At 44.8% G+C, this 17,371-nt stretch overlaps 1 protein-coding gene across 7 annotated transcripts in view; it reads left to right on the top strand.

Annotated features, from left to right (window-relative positions):
• The first annotated feature begins 257 nt into the window (after nt 1-257).
• MPZL1 (myelin protein zero like 1) overlaps nt 258-17,371 on the top strand; it is a 47,884-nt gene continuing 30,770 nt past the window's right edge. For 6 of the 7 annotated variants that reach the window (XM_054832509.1, XM_054832547.1, XM_054832500.1 and 3 more), the window contains exons 1-2: nt 258-422; nt 17,145-17,305. In XM_054832509.1, coding sequence (XP_054688484.1) covers nt 290-422; nt 17,145-17,305 — 294 coding nt within the window. In that variant the 5' untranslated portion in view covers nt 258-289. Of the gene's footprint in view, nt 423-17,043; nt 17,306-17,371 lie in introns of all 7 variants that reach the window. The other variant, XM_054832519.1, reaches the window with a different exon arrangement.

Below are 17,371 nucleotides of genomic sequence, written 5' to 3'. Positions count from 1 at the left end.
GCGCGCCACAACCGCAACAACACTCCCACAACACCACCCTCCAGGTGGTGGGGGAAGCCAGTTACGTGCCCGGCTCGGGGGGCGGGCCAGTGCATTCCTTGTTCGGATAGGGGGCCCGGACTTGACGGATCGCTCCTCTGGCCCATCCTCGGGGAGGAAAGGGGCAGGGCCTGGGTGGGGGCGAGGAGGACGCAGGAGGTGTGTGCGAGTGACAGCGGCGTGGCCCTATCCCGGCGAGGGAAGGGCGCTGCGGGGCGCGGGAAGGCGGGCCCGTGGCCGGGGGCGGACAATGGGGGCGCGGGGAGGTGGCGGTAGGAAGATGGCAGCGGTTGGAGGCACTGCGGGGCGTTTGGTGGCTGCCGCTCCCGCGCGGCTTCCCTGCTCGGCGTGGCTGCTGGCCGCCGCCGCCGTGCTGGCCGCCGGTAAGTGAGTACGTGAGTGCGGGCCGGCCGCCGCCGCTTGCCCCTGCAGGGCTGCGCGTGGAGCCTGGGCGGATCTTGATGCGGCGGGGGGGAACTGCCCGACCCGACCTGACCCGAGGCGCGGCAGGCGGCGGCGGGCTGGGCTTGTCGGCCTGGGTCGGGCCCGGTGGGGGCCGCCCGTACCGATCCGCGCTCGGGAAAGAGGGGCCGGCCCGGCACGTGGAGGCGCCGCCGGGCCCTGGGGGGTGAGGCAGGCGGGGGCGGGGCGGCCCTTCCCCGGCCCGTACCTCGCCCCTGGCGGAGGGTGCCGCTCGGGGGGGGGGGGACGGGACGGGACAGGGACGGACGTCTCCCGGGGGGGGTGACCCGCGCCCCGAGTGCAGCCGGTTCGTCCCTTTAAATGCCGTTCTCGATCGTCGTCTCCCGGTTGCAGGAACGGGGGGCGATTTCGGGGGCAGAGTACGGCTCAGCTATTCCCTGCCCACCCGCTTCAAAATCGGCCCCCTCCGCTTCAGTTGGCGGGGCTCGGATCGGCGTCGTGGGCGCGTTTCCCGCGTGGCTGTGGAAGCCTGCTCCCTCCCCGAGCGCCGGCGGCAGGCCTGGCCCACGCGGGACACCCGGCGTGCCCGGGCGCGCTGTGCTGCCCGGGTTCCTGAGGGACCGGGAGCCCCGTCCCGGGGGGAAGGGGAGGTGTGCCTCCCCCGCGGGCCGTACCGGGGCCTGCCTCGGGCGTCCCAGGGTGCCGGCGTGGCCAGGGCCCGGTGATGCCACGGGCGTGATGCGTGGCGGCCCTGGAGCAGCGCTTGCCGGTTTTTCCTCGGTCGGTTATTAAGTCAGAGGACGCGAGTTGGCTTTGTTGAGGAAAGGCAGAGGTGACTGGCAAACGGGGACGCTGGAGTTGGGGTAAATGACTTAGAAAACACCTTTGATTTGGTCAGTGGTGAAGTATTTGGGTGCAGGAGTATTACATCAGCCAAAATGAAGTGCTTATGACTCTATAGATGGAGAATAAGTTCAATGCTATGGAGCGGTAGAAATTGCAAGGGTAATGCTTAACTTTGCTGTGGCTTATATCCTTACAGGGCAAAGAGTTCTGTGTTTAATGTACCATTCCGAAATGAAAAGATCATACGCATTTCCCAAGGTGGCTCAGCGTGTGTAGATGCTAGGGGTGGACAATGATGGTATGTCACCTGAAGGTATTTTTGGTTAGCAATACTTGCTCAGCGGGTAAAACTTTGCAAAGTAAGTTAATAGGAATCATTAAAGCAGCCTGATGCCTTCTCATGTCATCTGTCTGGAAAACTGTGTAAAACTATGAATCCATCTGGAAAGAAGTTTAATAAGGAACTGTGCTGAGTGGTAAGAAACTTGAAACTTATTTGCAAATAGCATTGTTGTTTGGGTTTGTTTAAGACTTCTGCATTTTGCAGTAAACATAAGCAGAGATTGCTAAGGCCTGCTGTATATCTGCAGAGACAACCTTAATATTTGGAACTAAGTAGGTAGATGTAATAGATACATAGCTTGCAGTAAAACTAAGCTCTTTGAAAATAAATATAGAGACAGGAGAAGGTGCGTATTTCCCCTGACCACAACAAAAGGTACAAATACAGTAATGCTATGTGTAGCTAGGAGTAGTAGATCTACAAAGTCTGAGGTATGTAACCAAATATAGTATCTTAAACCCGAGCGAAGCTACAAGACACTCTTTTGGAAGAGACCCTCCCTGGGGTGGAGATGATCTAAAAAGTGAGATTGCAATTTAAAAGAATAAATGGGTGTTAAAATCACTTTCTTACCTCTGTTGGACTGTGTTTCTGTTCCCATCCCTACAACTGTTGATTTTTTTTTTTTTTAACCCCAAATCAGAAGTTACTCCCATGTTGGCTTCCCTCTGTGCTTATACTGCACATCCTTTATTCCTCTGACTGCTTTGAAAAGGCACTTTTTTTCCCCTCCATGTGTGGCATTGGCACAAAGTTTGTGTCTTTGCACTGGAATAAGTGACCAGTGTGCAGGCTCTTCACCTCTTTTGCATATGCAAAGTAGCTTGGTGATTGATAGGGAAAACATGACCTTCTCTAGAGTTTGGGGTTGTAAGGAGTCCTGTGTAATAAATACTCTGCCTTTCGGCTTGCCTGTGTCGTTCGGGTTCCTGCTATTTTTCAAGGACCCTCTTTCTGTTCCCCTTTTCTCTGCTGGATTTTCATCTAGTGAGAGGTTCAGAAATAAAGAACTGCCAAGCCAAAGGGCAGGGGCAGAAGTGGCATTTTCAGAGAGCTGTTGCCACTCAATTGCTTGGATGTGATGTGTGGCTGGGCAATGTGCTGCATAGCTTAGCTGCCGTGGCTTGTGGCTCCTCTTCTGCCTCTTTGCATGCTCGATGGCAGACCCATTTCTTGTGGCCAATAACCTGCAGCGAGACAGAAATATTACTTGGGGGGCTGTGTTGTACAGGCCTGGTTTAACATCACAGTCTGCCTTGCCTAGCCAAGCAGGTAACTGTTGCATAACAGCTAAGTACAGACAATGGGGGTTTAAGCTTATTTTCATGTGTGCACCGTATGCGTGCGTTAGAAGTTCATGTTGCTGGCTTACGCTTAGTTGTCTGAAAACTCGATTGCTTCATTTACTTGTAACAATGAACGATCATTGTGAAGTGTACCGTTTGTGATCCTGTGGACATTTGTGGCATAAGTAGTTAATCTAGTTATAATTTCTTGTATGAGTGGGTGAGCCTTGCAACTAGTCAAGACTATCAAGGAAATGGATTATTTTGCAATACTGAATTTGTAAGCTGTGTAAGCATCACTTAAAGTGATATCATATCTGTGTTTAACATGAAGGCGGTGCCTGATTGCTTCTGAAAGTCTTAAAGAATGTCTAGACATGACTGGAAAGAATATTACTGATATTTCTACTATTCTTTGTGATGCCAACTAAGCTTGATCTTTTTTTTTTGTTTTGTTTCTTCCTTCTCCTACTACCTCTTTTATACACACTCACATACACATGCACAAGCAGAGGAGGATTGAGATGTTAAATAGCTCAAGTGCCTGTGAGTGCTTTGAGCTCTCCTGCACATTTCAGTTGCTGCTTGAAATGTTTCATGAAAATAACAGTGTAAGTCAGGGTTGCAATGCTCACTTCGTGTTCGTGCCAGGTTTATTCAGAATTGCTATATTCACCCCGTCAGAAGCTGTTAGTTCTTTTAAGCTGAGCCCACTGATGCTGCAGGTAGGGAGACTTCTTGCCTGCAGCACTAAGCAGGTTCTGCAAAGGGAGAAGGTGATGAGGTGGATAAACTCTTCTCTCTGCTGGTTAGGTTGATGGTGTGACTGCTGCTCAGCAGCAGCAAGATTTGAAAAGACTATAACTTAATATTTTGATTATAAAGTGTGGTTTAGTGCCACCTTGTAAAATGGCTAGGTTCTTTATGACCCCAGCCACCCAACAGTCCTCTACCTCTATGTAAATAACAATGTGCACAGCTCTTTTGCTTGTTATCTGAATTGCAATTGATTGTGTTAAGTGGCAGTTCCACTGTCTGTCTATGGACTTATCTTATCCTGACTGATAATAGCAGATTCTGAATGTCCCATGTACCATACAGGGTACCTTCAGTCTAGATGGAAGACCAAAGAAATGAAACCTGGTTTTACAAGGCAGACATCTTGTACTGTTTGACTTGGAAGGTTTTAATCTGAATAGTTTCTAAAGAGTTATTATTTAGCTAGAGAGGTGCTATATCGGTCATCATGAAGTCATCTATCTAAAGCTTATTATTAGTACCCATAGTGGGAGTTTTCTGAGTGTGATATGATGTGATGTGGTTTGATCATGTATGGCATACACGGCTCTTTCTGCCACCTACATGTAATTAACTGATAAATTAACAAAGTAAGCAGTCCTATATGCAAAAAAAAAAAAAATTAAACTATTGAATGCTAACTCAGGATATCCAAGGAAGACATCAGAAAGCTGGAAGTTCTGGGTATGAAAATATTTACATCCTTATGGTTTGTGTCTTCTTTTTTTTTGTGTGTGTGTGTGTGTGTGGTTTATTTATCTTCACTGCTTTGCTGATCTGGGTTAGTGTGATCCTGTATGTAGTGATTAGCACAATGGAGAGGATGCCAACATCTTGTGTAAGAGGAAGCTGTGGCGGGAGAGGACAAGAAGTTCTGAACTGGCTTTGCTGCTGGCGAAGAGGCTTGGAGAACTCTAACTTCAGTGATTTACTCTTACCTCAAAACAGCAGTTACTTAGAAGAGCAAGTGTTTACTCAGACTAGGGTTTAGCAGTAAGCTGTACCCATAGCACAAATGCTGTGGGTGTGCATCTTGAGGCAGGGGCAACATCAGTACTGTTTGCTGTCTGAGCTGGTTGAAAGATGACCCTTCAGCCAGGTGATTCCCCCCAGTTACACTGATTGTTATGGTTTTCCCCCATCTCTTTTAACTTCAAAATGGCAGGATCATTCTGTTACTTGTCCTGTATAAGCCAGGTTTATTTTAATTGAAGGTGTTTATATTGAGTAACTGTATTGGTACTCTTTTTGGCTGGGATAGAGTTAATTTTCTTCATAGTAGCTAGTAGGAGCTGTGTTTTGGATTTCTGCTGAAAACAGGCTTGATAACACATCGATGTTTTACATTGGTTACTTGTTTTAGATTGGCTTACACAGCACTGAGGCGTTTGCTGCTTCTCACCCTGCCCTGCCAGCGAGTGGGCTGGGGGTGCACGAGGAGTTGGGAGGGGACACAGCTGGGACAGCTGACCCCAACTGACCAGAGGGATACCCCATACCGTATGATGGTATTGCTCAGCAATAAAAGCTGAGAGGGAAGAAGAAGGAAGAGGGGGATGTTCAGAGTGATGGCGTTTGTCTTCCCAAGTCACTGTTACACACGTGATGGAGCCCTGCTTTCCTGGAGATGGCTGAACACCTGCCTGTCCATGGGAAGCAGTGAATGAAAGCTTTTGCTTTACCTATTAAACTGTCTTTATCTCAACCCACGAGTTTTCTCACTTTTACCCTTCCGATTCTTTCCCCCATCCTGTCTGTTGCAGCTGAGCTGCACACTGGGGTTAGCCCACAACCCTTGTATATTGTTCCCTTTTCCTACTGTGCCTTTCAGCTCCTGCATTTTTATTTAGCTGTTGAGTTGGCACTTTCCAGTTTGTGCTGCTGCAAAGTTTTGGCTTAAAGTGTGGAAGGAAACAGGAAGGCTAGTTGTTCTCATGAACTCTCTTACCTCCAACCCTGCAGAAAAAGATGCTTTGTGGTACATTTGCTGATCCTTTACACGCATGATGTTAAGGGGCATTAAAGGAGCTCACCCTGACACATTGGTTACACCCTACCTTCAGTGTTTAAAACCAGATTGAGGTTGTGATTCTTAAGGGAGGGTTAAAATCTGAGCAGTGCAGCAGTTGTGTGAGTGGTGGCTGGTGGCACTTTCCTAAGTACTTTCACTTCACCAGGAGGAGGTAAATCAGGGCAGGTGACCTCCAGGTAGGTGAAATGGCCAGTGCTGGAGGCGTTTATCTTCAGTTGGCTGCTAGACATCTGTTACGCTTTTCAGTAACTTGTTTTTGTAATGCACGTGAGTGAGAGATGGTGAACAAGGCTTCCTTTTGGTAATAAATTCTATAGAGCTGTATGTGCAGCAGGATTTTTAAAATCTGACTGGTTAGTATGTCTTGAAGTTTTTAGATAGAGGCCTTACAGGATTGCTTGACTCTCTCAGTGTGGAAGGTGCTGAGATGATGACTGCGTGGAGATGCTACGTACCCTGCTGCTTGACAAAGTCAGCACAGGTGTGGACGAAGGTGCTGCTCTGATCAAAGGAATGGCTCTAGAAATGACCTCATATGTATAAACTGGGGAGGTGATGTAGAGTATGCTACAAGGGAGGCCATAAACACTTTGCAAAATAGAAGCATTCCTGGGAAGAGCCAGCTGAAGCAGCTCCTACTCAGTAATTCCTAACCTTGCTTGGTTGTTGTTGTACAAATATGGTGTACAGTGGATTGGGTTAGGGTGTTGGTCTGGTTTAAAAGAAAACAACGGAAAAAGAGTTGTTTTGAACATGGACTAGTTCCAGGTCAGATTCATCAAGTTCATGTTATAAGTGGGCATGGGAGCTATTTAGATTGGCACCACCACTGACAAATTCTTGTGAAACAATGCTTTGATTTTTGATTTTGTGGTTGCGCTACTGCAGGTTATAGGTAGTTATGAGTTTGCTCAGCAAGTAAGTTAGCAAGTTTGGTTAGCAAGTGAGTGTAAGATTGCTGTGAGCGACGTGCCAGAGCTGGCTGCAGGCGCTCAGCAGTTGGTGGAACAGTAAGGGATCTGTCCCTCAGAGATCTTTGGATTTGCTTGAACTGCTGAAAGTAAGTCTCTAGTCACACCAGAACAGATTGGCTATGTGACTGAGGAGCCTGGTAGCTGAGGACGGTAATCGCTTGGGTGACTTAATTTCACCTGTCTCTATCTGCTTGCTCTGTTAAGTGATGGGATTTTATTTAACAGGTTTTAATCGGGTCCCTCTGTATGCAGGAAAACCCCTGTGTTCACCTTTCAGGCTGGTGGAAATACCAATACTTGGCAAGAGCTGGACATGATGCTGGGTCAGGAATGATGACACGTGGGACTGACTGGTACTGAAATGCTACTAATACCTTGGATGGTATTAGTTCTAAGTGCGTCTTCTGCAAATGTTTCTTGGTGTATATCAATTTGTTGTCACTGAGTTGGTTGCAACTTTCTGTATTGATTATTGTAAAAGGGGAAAAAAAGGTCAGCTTCTTATCTCTGTTTGATATGTAGCCTTTTGCGCAGTATCTCCTTGGGACATTTGCATATCCACATCCTAAATTCTACTGCCTAGTTTGTTTTGGAAATTGGCAGTTTTCACGCTGCTAATGCTAGATTTTGTTAAAAAGATGCTGCATGCCATCAGCAGTTGGCAACATGACTGGTATTTTTAACATAGTTTCACTTGAAATAGTACTAATAACCAGTGCTGACCTAGGGGGAAGCTGTTGTTCCAGTCAGTGACGTGTCCATCTCTACTGTCCACACATTTTTTTTGTGGTTGGTTGCTTGGGGTTTTTTTGGTTGGGGTTTTTTTTTTTTGGTCAGCAACTTCTGATCCTTAATACTCTCATTTCTTTAGTAGACATCGTGAGCTTTGGTGGATTGCTATAGTAATTCTAGGAAATGTTTGTGATGGCGGGATGCTTTCTTCAATCTCTCTGCCACATGTTGAGCACCTGTACCCAGTTCTTCTCTCAGTTCTTTAGTTAAGCAAGCTTAATGATACCATTTTTTGCAGGGAAAAAACTTGGTGTGTTTCTAGGAGAGTCTTCTGGGATGTACTCTTTATCTTCATGTTCTGCGTAGCCCTTCTTTAATATTAATTCCCATTTTCTGGAATCTTTCCTTGTGCCCAAGGAGTAATCTGCTGTGTTTGTTAATGGCTATGTTAGTATTGCAGGATTAGGGGTAGAACAGCTGCCATCAGCTGTTCCAGTTACCCTTTGCACTTTGAATGAGTTTACTTAACTTGTCCCTTTGGGTTTTTCACCGTTTTGGTTTGACTTTGTCAACAAGAACTGTTTACTTGAATTTGCACACTTGTAAACTTACTTGGTCATGGAAGGGAAACCACTTAAGGGCTGTTGAATGGAAAAATATGATGTCTGATTTGGAAGGTACCTGAGCTGCTGATTGGTGTCCCAGTCTCCAGCATAGGCAGGGAAGTATTTGTTTTGTGATCCCCAGGGAAATATACTAGAACAGGGCTAGATGTTACTGGCTTCAAGACTAAATAAGTGTCTGTCCAAACCTGATATATGAATGGTTCTGTAATTGGCACATGAAGCAGCACAACTGTAATGCTTGTTCATGGATCTCGGCACTCTTACAAGCATCTCAATTTTATGCTTTCCAGGTTGAGAGAGTGATATACCAGTAAAATGATTTCCTTGGGATAGAACAAGAAATTTGTTGCCTGGCTGGCAAGGGAGCTCAGATGTTCTTTGCTGTTTCTTATGCTTGTTCTTCACTTCTGATTAAAAGCATGGGCTTTGGAAAGTAAATCTCAGCATAGGTTCTTCTGCTGCCCCTTGGTAGAACAATGAGCAGCTCTGCGTCATGTGGAAGAGCCCACTTGAAAAACTGACTATATAGCAAAGCTTAGTCACTCTGAAGACTTGTCTTCAGGTTCTGTCAAAGTAGATGCACAGAGGTACACAGGGCTGACATGCATGGATGTTACTGACTGCTTTGACAGCTTTACCACAGCCTGCTTAAGGCTTTTCAGTGAAACTCTTTTCCTTTCACTTGGGGTGGTGAGATGCTATCTTTTTCCCTCATCATTGAGTTGGGCAGAGCTGAGCTGAATGTGCAAAGAAGCTGAGAGAAAGTGAATGTTGTGTTGGCAGATGCTCTTCTGAGCTTGTCTCTGCTCAGGGGATGAATGTTCCCAGCAGCAAGGCATCAGGAGGTGGTAGGTGTTCATGGGCTAGGTGTCAGCAGCTTTTCTTTCCTTTTCATAGAGCTGGTAGGGTGCTGTAGGACTGGCTGTGTTACTGAAGACAGGAAGCTCTCTTTCCTTCAGCAGCCTGAATTGCTTGACGAGATTGGCAAGCTGGGGAGCTCTTGCAGCAGCCGCAAAAAGCTGTTCTGGAGATTGGCATTTGAGAGTGAAACTAAACTCTTCTGTCCTCCTTTGAGGCAGCAGAATTTAGTTTTAGTTGCTTTGAAACTTAGATGTCAAGATAGTTTGATGTGACTTTGTCTAGTCATCATTCCTGTAGCTGATGTTGCTTTGTGTCATATATGAACGTATGGGGCGTAGATGTCAAGGTTTTGGGGGGGGGGGGCGCTGCAGGGACAGTCTCCATGAGGAGAGGCTGGGGCTGCCTTGTGCCTGACACAGTCAGTTCCAGCCAGCTCCACCAGACCCACTGCAGGGCACAGCTGAGCCCCTCAGCCGAGCTGGTGGTACCCCTGCGATAATGTTTAAGAAGGGACAAAGCACCTGCACACAGGTGGTGAGGAGTGAGGGGAGAAAAGGTGTGAGGAACAACACTGCAAACCCCGAAGTGAGTGAAGGAGGAGGTGAGAAGGTATTCCAGGTGCTGGGGCAGAGAACCCGCTGACGCCCCTGGAAGTTTTGGGAGAGACTACGGTGGAGCAGGTATTCCCCTGCAGCAGGTGGAGAGGACCACGCTGGAGCAGATGCCCACAGATGACCCCAGGCTGGAGTAGTTCAGAACGTAGGCTGGAGTAGGTCAGTAGCTGAAGAACCCATGCTGGAGCAGGGAAAGGTGTGAAGAGCGAGGAGCTGTTATGGACTGACCACAACTCTCCATCTCCCCCTGGCTGTCTGGGAGTGGGGAATGAAGGAATGAAGTTGAGCTGGGGGGGGTGAGGGGAGGGGAAAAAGTATTTTAGCTTTTGTCGTTGTTTCTCACCATCCAACTCTATTGGCAATAAATTAAATTAATTTTCCCCAAGTCAAGTCTGTTTTCCTTGGAACAGTAATTAGTAAGTGATCTTCCTGGCCTTACCTCTACCCATGAGCGTTTTCATCTTATTTTCTCCCCCTGTCCTGTCTGGGAAGGGATAGTGAGAGAGCGGCTGGGTGGGCATCTGGCAGCCAGCCAAGGTTGATCTACCACGGTGACATGCAAGAACATATATGTAGAAATATATATGTATATATGCATTTTTATATCTATACACCTAATAAGACTTCAGACCAGATAACACCGTAATGGGTTCCTGGTGTGGAAATGGCCAATCAGTCTATTTTTTGTTTACGCTGACCTCTGTGGCTCTGTGACACTTGTGTGTTGTCCTTATGAAATACAGTATGGTTTGCTCCTAGGTGGAATGGCTGGCATGAATTTCACTTTCATTGACATCATTTAGCCTCAACATGGTTTCTTTGTGCAGAAATTCGACCCAGCGTCTGGATGCTTTAACAGATCTTAGGGAGTTTCAGAGGAACGACTTGGGCATGTCTACTCCAGTATATTAAGACCATGAAAGCTAGGATTTCTCCACCAAGTTTTTTATCTACAGTGAAGAAATGATGGCCTATGGGGACATAAGTGCCCGTAATTGCAGTAGGGAAATACAACTTTGTGCTGGTTTTCTGAAACATTTTGTAGGGGTCTTGCTGCTGTTGTTTCGTGCTGATTGTACAGGGATTGATCTTTCTTTGTGGGAGAAAGAAGTAAATGTCATGCAACTGTAGTTGAGAATTATATCAACAGTAGGCTTTGATGTTTCACAACATGCTTGACATTAAGAAAGCGTATTTCTTAATGAAAACACTGTTTCACAAGTGTATATTGGTTTTGTGACTTATGACCCCACGTCATTAGAAAATCCCACATCCTCCTTTCTGATGAAACTTCCGGGCTGCTGGGGAAACCATAGTGAACATACCGATACACTGACTTTTCTATCATTTTATCGAGACCTTTAAATGTGAACTGCTGGAACTCTGTTGTATTAATGCATTTCTTTCCATTTTCCTGATCTGCAACTCTGTAATCAACTTGTTACCTGTAACAGCCTGTCTGAATCTTTTAATCTTTCTTTCATCAGACTTTTTGATTATTTCTTGATCTTTCATCCATAAGAGACTTTATTTATAAATTATATAAATGACTGTATTACTAGGCATCTCTAAGATAAAGCAAGTTGCTTGTATTAATTAATAAACTGATGACTAGCCATTTCAAGAGGGAGTATAACGCTTTTCCCAGTGTAGGATGGGAACTGTAGCAGCTGTAAGCATCCAGTATTTAGTCATCTGATAAAAGTTTCTGCTTCGACTGTGTTTGTGCTTGAGGAGATAAGATGCCCGTGATTACAGTGTTAGTTGTTTGCATTCTTGGTTTGTTAGGACTGCTGGTGATCAAGCTGAGTTGGATCTGGGGGGATCGAGTTTATTTTGGTGTATTCATAGCCTTAATTAACAGAACTTTTGTATTGAATCCGAGATTGCACTGGAGACTATGGTCTACAAACAAATTTTAATTAGCTGTGTGTTAATTAGTGCAAACCTTCAGTGCAAGGCAGGATTTCCTTGTGATGTGCTACCAAACCAAATTTTCAGCCTTTGCCTAGGGAGGCCCTATTTCTGTATACAATGAGAATGTAGAATAAAACCAATTCTTGCCCCAAAAGATATTTATATATATATATATAATATATATATAAAATATATATATATATTTTAAACCAGTATGAAACAAGCGTGAGCAACCAGGGGATACAAGTAAAAGTAGGAAAAAACCCTTCAGCTTTAGGAGGCATTGATCTCCAGCACTAGCAGCTTAGGCGCTGTTGGTTTTATACAGATGCTGCTACTAAATGTTTTGGAGGCACTTAAGAGAGCTTGAAGGAAGTGAAATCAGTTTGCAGTTTTTGAGCAGATCCTCCCAAGTGTGAGAGACAGTGTTTAGGAGAAGGTACTACAATGCGGATTTGAGAAGTCTGATGAGATTGATGCTATAACATGGTTGGGGGCAAGAGTCTCTTAATACTGAAACAGGGATGAGTGCTTGGATGCTTGGTGTCATTTCAATGACTGTGGCATGCATAGGTGAATCTCTATAATCCCGTGTAACCTTGTTATGTCAACTCATGACCTTGTAAGTTGTTTCTGAGGACTGGAGCATAATTTGCATATTATTGTATTTAATCAAGGATATAACTTTGAATGTAAGCAGATAGTGGTAGCAGACAAGGGGAAGAATCCAGACTTTGACCTGTAAGATAGCCAGTCACATAGCCTGTCTCTCCTGTGCAGATTAAGTTGCCAGCATGTGTGACTTGGTGAGTCTCAGCTGACCTGGCCAAAGATGTTCTGGAGAGGACACCTGTGAGGAGGACTGCCATCAGTGTGCTGTAGACGGCAACTGGCCATCTTCTCTAAGAGGTTTTTGATCAAGATGTACCCCATTTCAAAGATACCAGTTAAATTCACTTACCAGTGCAATGCTGGAGTCTTTCATGTTACGCTGGTGAAAACCCTAAGCTTGACTGCTCTTAATCTCACTGAAAACTAAATAGTTAACCACAATTTGGTTAACTAATTAGATGCAACCTCTTGTAGTTATGAATGCTTGTCTGCTATCAATTCTGAATGACCTCTTCCTACACTTTGCTGTTTGGTAACTGTAAAGGCTTCTTCCGCAGGGGTGATTTCAGAGCAGTGTATCGTGGCCACTCCTAAGGTGTCAGTGACGGCACAGTGCCTGGGGGTTGTGAGCTGGGCCAGGGCTGAACTGTCTGAAAACATGGGGCTTTTTCACTAGTTTTGTGTAACCTGGCAGGCGTACTGGTGTTACTAGGAAGAAAGTTCTGCATCTTCAGATCTGCTTAAGCTACTGGAGAGCTACACCTTCAGAGTTAGGAAGGTCTTGTTCATTCCCAGCAAGTAAGTTTAAACGGTATTGAGTCCATAAAGTTGATTAGGTGGCAATGCTATATAATGAATAATGCTTGCTCTGGCCAAGCGTATGTTGAATACTACATCTTCTGAAGTCAATTCATGGAAGAAAGCAGTGATCTTGTATATGCAATGTCTTCCTCTTAATATCACCCTTGGAGCAGTTTGGTTACCAGGAACTGTGATATTACTGGTCTGTTACTGACCATCTGTCCAGAGCAAAAAGGACATCGCAGTAATGAAGGCCAAGAGACAAAATGGAGTTTTTAGACTGGTGTCAGCTGAGTGGGTGGCTAGAAACTCTGAAAGACTCCACCTTGACCTCAGAAGAGTTCAAAGTCAAAAATGCTGTACAGGTTATGAGTTGGGGAGACATGTGGCAGGTCCGTGGTGATAAATACAGTTGTGGAGTGCTCTGGGGAAAGAAATGAGCTCTGTTTTAGTCCCATTTAGCGTCAGCTGACAACTTAGCATTGACAAAGATGTCAGACTGCGACTGTTCTTTGAACATAAGGAGACAGATCCTGAGCGGAGGCACAGATCTGAGTAGTCAGTACAGTGATGGGAGCTGAACTTGTTTTGCAGATGAGATCCCCGAGACAAGATACGAGGAAAGAGAAACCTGAGAATAGAGAGCGTTGATGAAGAATGAAGGAAGATCCATGACGGGAACAATAAGAAAAGATTAGTAAGTTAGTAAGAGTATGAGTGTTGTGTCCTATTTCAAGAATAGGATTGTCTGAGAAGGAAGATGAGGATGGAGTCTTTTCATTGAAGTGTGGGGGCTGAAAATTTAGCTGTTGAGAATTGATATAATTGGAGTAAAACTGCTCCAACAGCACTAGAGATGAAAAAGAAATGTCTGAAGAGGCACAGGTAGTTTTTTTCCCAACAATTTTGAAGGTAGGTGAGAAAAATAGAAGCATCTTTCTGCTGAAAAGAAGAATTAAAGCAATTGAGGGCTAGAAAAGAGATTCAGAGGGAAATATTTGGGCTACGGGCAGTTGGTCAGGGTGATGGGATCAAGGAGGATCTATGGGAGAAGAGCAAATGTTTATCTTTGCCCTGCGTACCTTGCAGACCTTCCCTTCCTAAAGCTGTCTTCTCTCTCAGACAATTTCCTGTGATGAATTTTTTCCTCTTGAGAGGAACTAAGGCTGTGTAAGCTTGAGGAATGGAGCAGTGGGTAAGTGTGACTGGAATATGACTCAAAATTCAACTTTCTCCAACTGAAGTATTTAAATAGATGGAGGAGCTGGAAGAAGGATGTAATCCTGGCAAATGTGGAAAGAGAAGGAAAAGAGCTAGAGCTGAAGATGATCCATGTGGATTTTATTATGGCAGAGGCAGCCAAAGAGTTCAAGGTAGTGGGAACCACCACCGTATCAGTGAAAGCATGGGAATAGAGGGCTAAGGGTGAACAAATGTCAAGTGTTACAGCCTCTCTACCACTTCCAAACAATAATATTAAGATTTGAGGATCTTATGGCTCATGCTGTGACACAACAGAGGCAGGAAAATTTTTTTTTGAAGCAGTGCACACTGAAAGAGCAAATAAAGCAAGGGACATTTTTTAGGCTAGGGGGAGAGAATGGGCAAAGAAAAACATGAATTTGAGACAACAATAGGACATACGAAAATTAAACATGCTGGAAATATCTGTACAAGATTACATAGTTCCTGCCTTTCCAGACTGTAGGGAGAAGTCAGATTTTTTTTTTCTTTTGCTTTGCTACAGTTCTCTCACAGGTTGTTAGTGAGTTAGAACAGTGACTTCTTTAGATTAAGCAGATCTATGCTACCCACTGTCTGTGTGTGGCAAGGAGTTCTCCGTACCATGTAGAAGCAGACAATGTCTGTGCAGAGTCTTTTCCTCCTACACAAATGCTGAGTGCATCTTGCTTGTTTTATGCTTGAAAGGGAGGCTTGTTCTGTGGCTTGGACTCAAAACAATGGGTTTTATTTATTTTTTTCTTTTCTACTCCATTAGCTGGAAAAAATATATAAAGCACAGCAGCTCTGAGTTCATTTCATTGAATTGCTAGAAGCCTTTGTATGTTCCAAATAAATATTTGGTAATTGTTTTACAAAAGAATATTTTTTGGCCCATAGTCAGAGTACGTACAAGAGAAAGGAAGCTCCGATACAACCTCTTGATGAAAATCCCCCTCCCTTAGGGTGCTATTTCTCTTTCACTTGTTTGAAATGAGAGCAATGATGACAGGGGAGTCTGAGGGATCATGGATAACCTGATGGTACTGAGGAGTTAGTAAGTTTGAGAAGTGAACAGTGTGGACTCTGAATGGCAAAGTGAATGAATGGTGGTTTCTTCTGGCTTTGGTTATTGTAATTAAACTGGTATGCTTAATTCTCCCACCCCTGCAGTGCTTGCATGCTAATTCTGTGTCCCCTGGGCACGTGCTTTGCCTTCCCCTGGCTTGCCGTGCGGGTTGGGTGAGACACAGCGGTTCCTCCAAAGCCATGCACGTAGGGATTGTTGGGCGTACCCAGATGGCCAGGGTGTTTTCATCTCTTTCATCGTCTGGCCATTTCATTGACTGAACTAGCACTCCAGAGCTCGCAGGTGGTCAGTATTGCACGACCAGCTGCCGTTACCTGCTGTGTTTGTGACCGCAGCTGGTCAGCTAGAGTTGCCCAATAGACTTGGTAGTCTCGGGATGAGGGAGAAAGATGTGAAGTGGCATGCTCATGCCAGCTTTTTTTTTCTTGGGGAAGGAGGCTTAAAGTTGCATATGTGAAAGTTGGTTTCTAAAATTCTCTACTGAGCATGGGCTTTGCTTATTTTTAAGCTCCGATAAAATAACCTGATTTATGGCAAATGTACACCTTAGGATGGTCATATCACTTGAAAGAAGCTTGCTATCCAACTTTTGAAGGCTGCTGATCTGGTAGCTCTCACTGACTGAAAGCATAAACCCCATGATTTAAAGACTAACGTAGGTGGGGTTTTCTTACTTTTCAAATTTTTTTCTAACTGTCTTCAACTGGAATCTTTCTCTTCAGTTTGCCTACTTCAAGAGCTAGTTTATTCAAAGTTGAGAAATACATCAGCTAAGATACTGAAGAAGCAGGAAGGCTTGCTTTCCGCTTCAAATAAGGGAGGAAAATCCCTGAATTTAAGATACTGTAGCCCAGAAGCTGAATCATGTGATCAGAAGCAAATTACTAGTACCATCTCTATGCTGAAAACAGTGGTTCAATAAAAATCAAAACTTATATTTGAGTTACTGAGGGTACATGTCACATGCCCACCCATCCACAGTGATTTTACAAGATCTTTGCTTTCACATGGACATGACACAAACACTGAAAGATGTTCTTTTGTGATGTCATAAGATTACACTTTATTTCTTAACATAAACGTGAATGAATGTGCAGATATATCTTTGCTTAAATATGGATAGGGATAGTGTCTTTGCAGTTTAAAAGGTGCCATATAAAGAATATGTTCAACAGGTTTTCTGAATCACGCTGAATTTCACTTACTCTGTAGGAAAACTAACAGTACAAGCACAGTATTAACCTTAATTACTTTAAAGTTGGGAGGTGGTTGTGGTCTGTTTGCTGTTTTGACCATGCATAAGCCTCATAGTAGAAAGACACTAAACTACTCTCACACTTCTGAACTATAGCTGAGTGATTATTTAAGATGTCTTGCACATGAAAACCTTGAAGCATGCCAGAGAGGAGAAGCAGATGGCTTAGCTGGGAGCCAGAGGGGTTTACTCCTCAGCTTTCTAGAGGTGAACTTTTGTTCTACCTACAGCTGAGAAAAACTGGAGATGGGAAACAAGATGTGAGCCAGAGAGGAAATTGGGTAATAGCTGGGTCCAAGATGTTAGTTCCTCTGATGGGGCTTATTTATTCCAATGTCTGCTGGCAGCCTGTAGGAAAGACTTTTAAGCTCATCCTTTGCACCATAGAATTTACTTCCACAAACTGTTGTAGAGGAAACATCTGTGGATGGAAAACATCCTGTAACAGATAATACAAGGAAAGAGAAGTGAACTGGCCTGCTCTATACTTGTTTGTATTGCAGGTATAATGCAATGTCTGTGCACACACTTGATGTAGGAGTTGTTGATGTCTCTTCTCTTTTCCCCTTACAGGCAATGTGATATGAACAGTTACCACTTCAACTTCCTGATTCTTGAAACAGCACTGATGCCGCTTGTTCTCCTTCTTTCTTCTCTTTACCTTTCCCATACAGTCAAAGTATCAGCAGTAGAGGTCAACACACCAGAGGAGATATTTGTGGAGAACGGGACAGACGCAAAGCTTCCATGCACATTTACATCTGTGGAAGTGATCAGCAGCGCAGCATCTGTTTCTTGGAGTTTTCAACCAGAGGGAGCCGCAACTCGGATCTCAGTAAGGAATGGCTGTAGGGGAACAAACCTGGAAGGGGAGGCTGTAATAAGTGTGCAGAGGTCTTCC

The sequence above is a fragment of the Grus americana genome, chromosome 1, assembly GCF_028858705.1.
Source record: "Grus americana isolate bGruAme1 chromosome 1, bGruAme1.mat, whole genome shotgun sequence".
Classification (NCBI taxonomy): Eukaryota; Metazoa; Chordata; class Aves; order Gruiformes; family Gruidae; genus Grus; species Grus americana.
The sequence above is the reverse complement of the archived record's forward strand: the minus strand, read 5'-3'. Positions and strand labels throughout refer to the sequence as shown.